The sequence below is a fragment of the Octopus bimaculoides genome, chromosome 23 (genome assembly GCF_001194135.2).
Source record: "Octopus bimaculoides isolate UCB-OBI-ISO-001 chromosome 23, ASM119413v2, whole genome shotgun sequence".
Taxonomy (NCBI): Eukaryota; Metazoa; Mollusca; class Cephalopoda; order Octopoda; family Octopodidae; genus Octopus; species Octopus bimaculoides.
Genome location: NC_069003.1, coordinates 91597 through 94194, shown reverse-complemented (window position 1 = coordinate 94194; position 2598 = coordinate 91597). Strand labels below are relative to the sequence as shown.

Below are 2598 nucleotides of genomic sequence, written 5' to 3'. Positions count from 1 at the left end.
CCAAAGTTTCATAAATGTTATCCTTCCTTCTTGAGTAAAAAAAAGAAAGACTATCTTTGCAAAGTGCAGTACCAGTAATAAGACATGGACCATGTTATGTTTCAGTGAGTCCACGCCAGCTAACGAAGGGACTTCTATATGGTCACACAATTTGCTAGCAATAGCAACCAAATTTCACTTGACTGTCTTAGAAGAAATTATGATAATGTTAGAGAATGTAGTCCTAAGATAAGTATCTGAAAAAAAAATGTTAGGATGGTCATGGCTGGAGCAGTTTTCTTTATAGTTTAGGTTGATCATAGATCACTTGGAGTGAACAATGTAAAACAAATCATTGAAATGTGTATATTTTATTATTCTTTTATATTAGTGTGTTTACCCCCTTATCCATTTAAAAAATTTAATCTTCCAGAATGGAATTACAGATGTGAAGTTGGAAGAGGCTGGAGATGGTTCCATTATACATTTGGTAAATCATTTATTTTTCTACTGCTTAACGGAATTTTACAGTTTGATTGTACAACAACAACAACCATCTGTCTGTATGTGTTCTTATTTCACAAGGAAAAGGATTGGAAAAGTTTGAGTTTTATACACTCTATTAAGTTATTTTGTTTATCTATTTTCAAAACATATTGTAACTTGTGAGCAAAAGCTTTGTCAGTTACAAGAATTGAAGAACTCAATCTCTGCTTCATTGTATTTTTGATGGTGAGATGTGCAACTTAGGTGAATCAATTACCTCAAAGTATTTTTCTTTGAAAGCATCAAATTTTGGTAATATGGCTCATATTTACAGTGGTGAAAGATGTATCTAGATAAATCATCATCATCATCATTGCTTTGCATTTGATTTTCAATGCTGGCATGGGTTAAACAGTTTTTCTGAGGCTGTGGTCTTACAGATGGATCCCCTTCCTGTTGCTAAGCCTTTGTACCTTTCCTAAATCTAAGATATTCATATCACATTGATATATATGCACACACACACTCGAGAGGCTTCTACTCAGTTTCTGTCTCCTAAATTCCACTCATAAGGCATTGATCAATCTGTAAGATTACACTTGCCCAAGGGGCTGTGTTCTGGGATCAAACCTCAGACAATACAGTTGTGAAGTGACCTTAACAACTGACAAAGCTAGAAAAATAAGTTAAAAAATAGTTGAAGAAAACCACTGTCTACTGCTTTACATGTTTTCTCAACCAAAGATGCCATCCTAAGCATTTGAAGTTCAAACCAAGGTGCAGTTGATGTATTCTGGGGCTTGCTGTATTTTATCTGCTAGCAAACTACCTTAACTTCTATTACTAATTTTATTTTTTGGACATAATACTCTGCAGACATAAATTAGTTACAGTTCCTTTGAGTGTCTGAACTCAGATACCATCAAGGTCAACGTTGCTTTTCATCTTTGAGATGAGAAGCATTAAAATATAGACTTACTAATTATATAGATTTACTAACAGAGACTCCTGTGCACTCGCATGAAATTTGTGGCCTTAGTGTCTCTCTTAGAAATCAATTTTAACTCGAGTAGTCCTTTCTTTAATGTTTCTGTATAGTGTGTTCATGCTGTTTGTTTTGTAGCCTAATGAAGATACCCTCATACAAATCGAGCCAGAATCAACCCATATCATCTGTGAAGGAAATGAGCCGATTCGCATAAAGATCCGAGACACATTACTGAAATGTTTGTCCAAGTTTTAAATTAAACACTCTCCCTCTTTCATGCATCATTTCACATTTTTTTTGTTTTTTCATAAAACCATTAAAACTTTACACGAATCATTTATAATAAATTATTTTGTTTTAAAGTAATATTGTATTCTAGTTGTCTGTAAATATGTTAAGAAGAACCCGAGAGATTCATTGAGGCAGTGCTTAGCTCTGGCTTCATGGCAAGAAATGAATGAGAGAGAGAGAGAGTGCATCCTTTCAATTGGGTTCTATACTATTCTATTGCATGTTTTTGTTGTTTAGTTTCAGATCTTCCTTGACCTGGCAAACATACCTGTAATAAAAAAATCATCTCATCCTTCATCATGCATCATTCTTTTCTTAATAGTGTAGGTAGGAAAAATAGGACGTGTCTTTCCTTGTATAACCCCAGGTCAGCTCAGAACAAGACCTGTAACATGCACAAAGGATTAGCTGTGAAATTGTAACTCCTTCTCTTATTCAAGGAAAGAAAGATTTGGTTTAAGGAGCAGAGTGCATGGATGGACTCACCTGATTTCAGTTGGGTTCTTGTTATATTGATCTATATTTATTAAATCACAAAGTTTTTTGAGACATCACAGCTAAGTTTTAGTGGCAGATATTTACATACGGAGGAGGAGAGGCTTTTGTACTGTTTTTGTCTCCGAAATTCTTTCAATTAGACACGGACTTTTGACAACGAAAGAATACAATTTCTTTTTCACAGTAAATGTTTCTATTTTCGATTTTGTTAAACACAATATTTTAAAAGTATTTTAAAGTGAAAATGACTTTTAAAATATGGTAAATATTTCATAAAAGAACTATTCGTAACATTGGTGTGAAATAATTTTTTTTTTTTGTGCATTCAATGTATCTCACCTCCAAAGATTTGGTTG

General features: G+C 33.5%; 1 protein-coding gene across 1 annotated transcript in view; it reads left to right on the top strand.

Annotated features, from left to right (window-relative positions):
• The window catches only part of LOC106879463 (integrator complex subunit 9), a 28333-nt gene extending 26514 nt beyond the window's left edge, over nt 1–1819 (top strand). Inside the window, exons 20-21 of the mRNA XM_014929027.2 lie at nt 413–469; nt 1589–1819. Of these exons, the coding sequence (XP_014784513.1) occupies nt 413–469; nt 1589–1708 (177 nt within the window). The 3' untranslated portion in view covers nt 1709–1819. The remainder of the gene's footprint in view (nt 1–412; nt 470–1588) is intronic.
• Nucleotides 1820–2598: the final 779 nt, after the last annotated feature.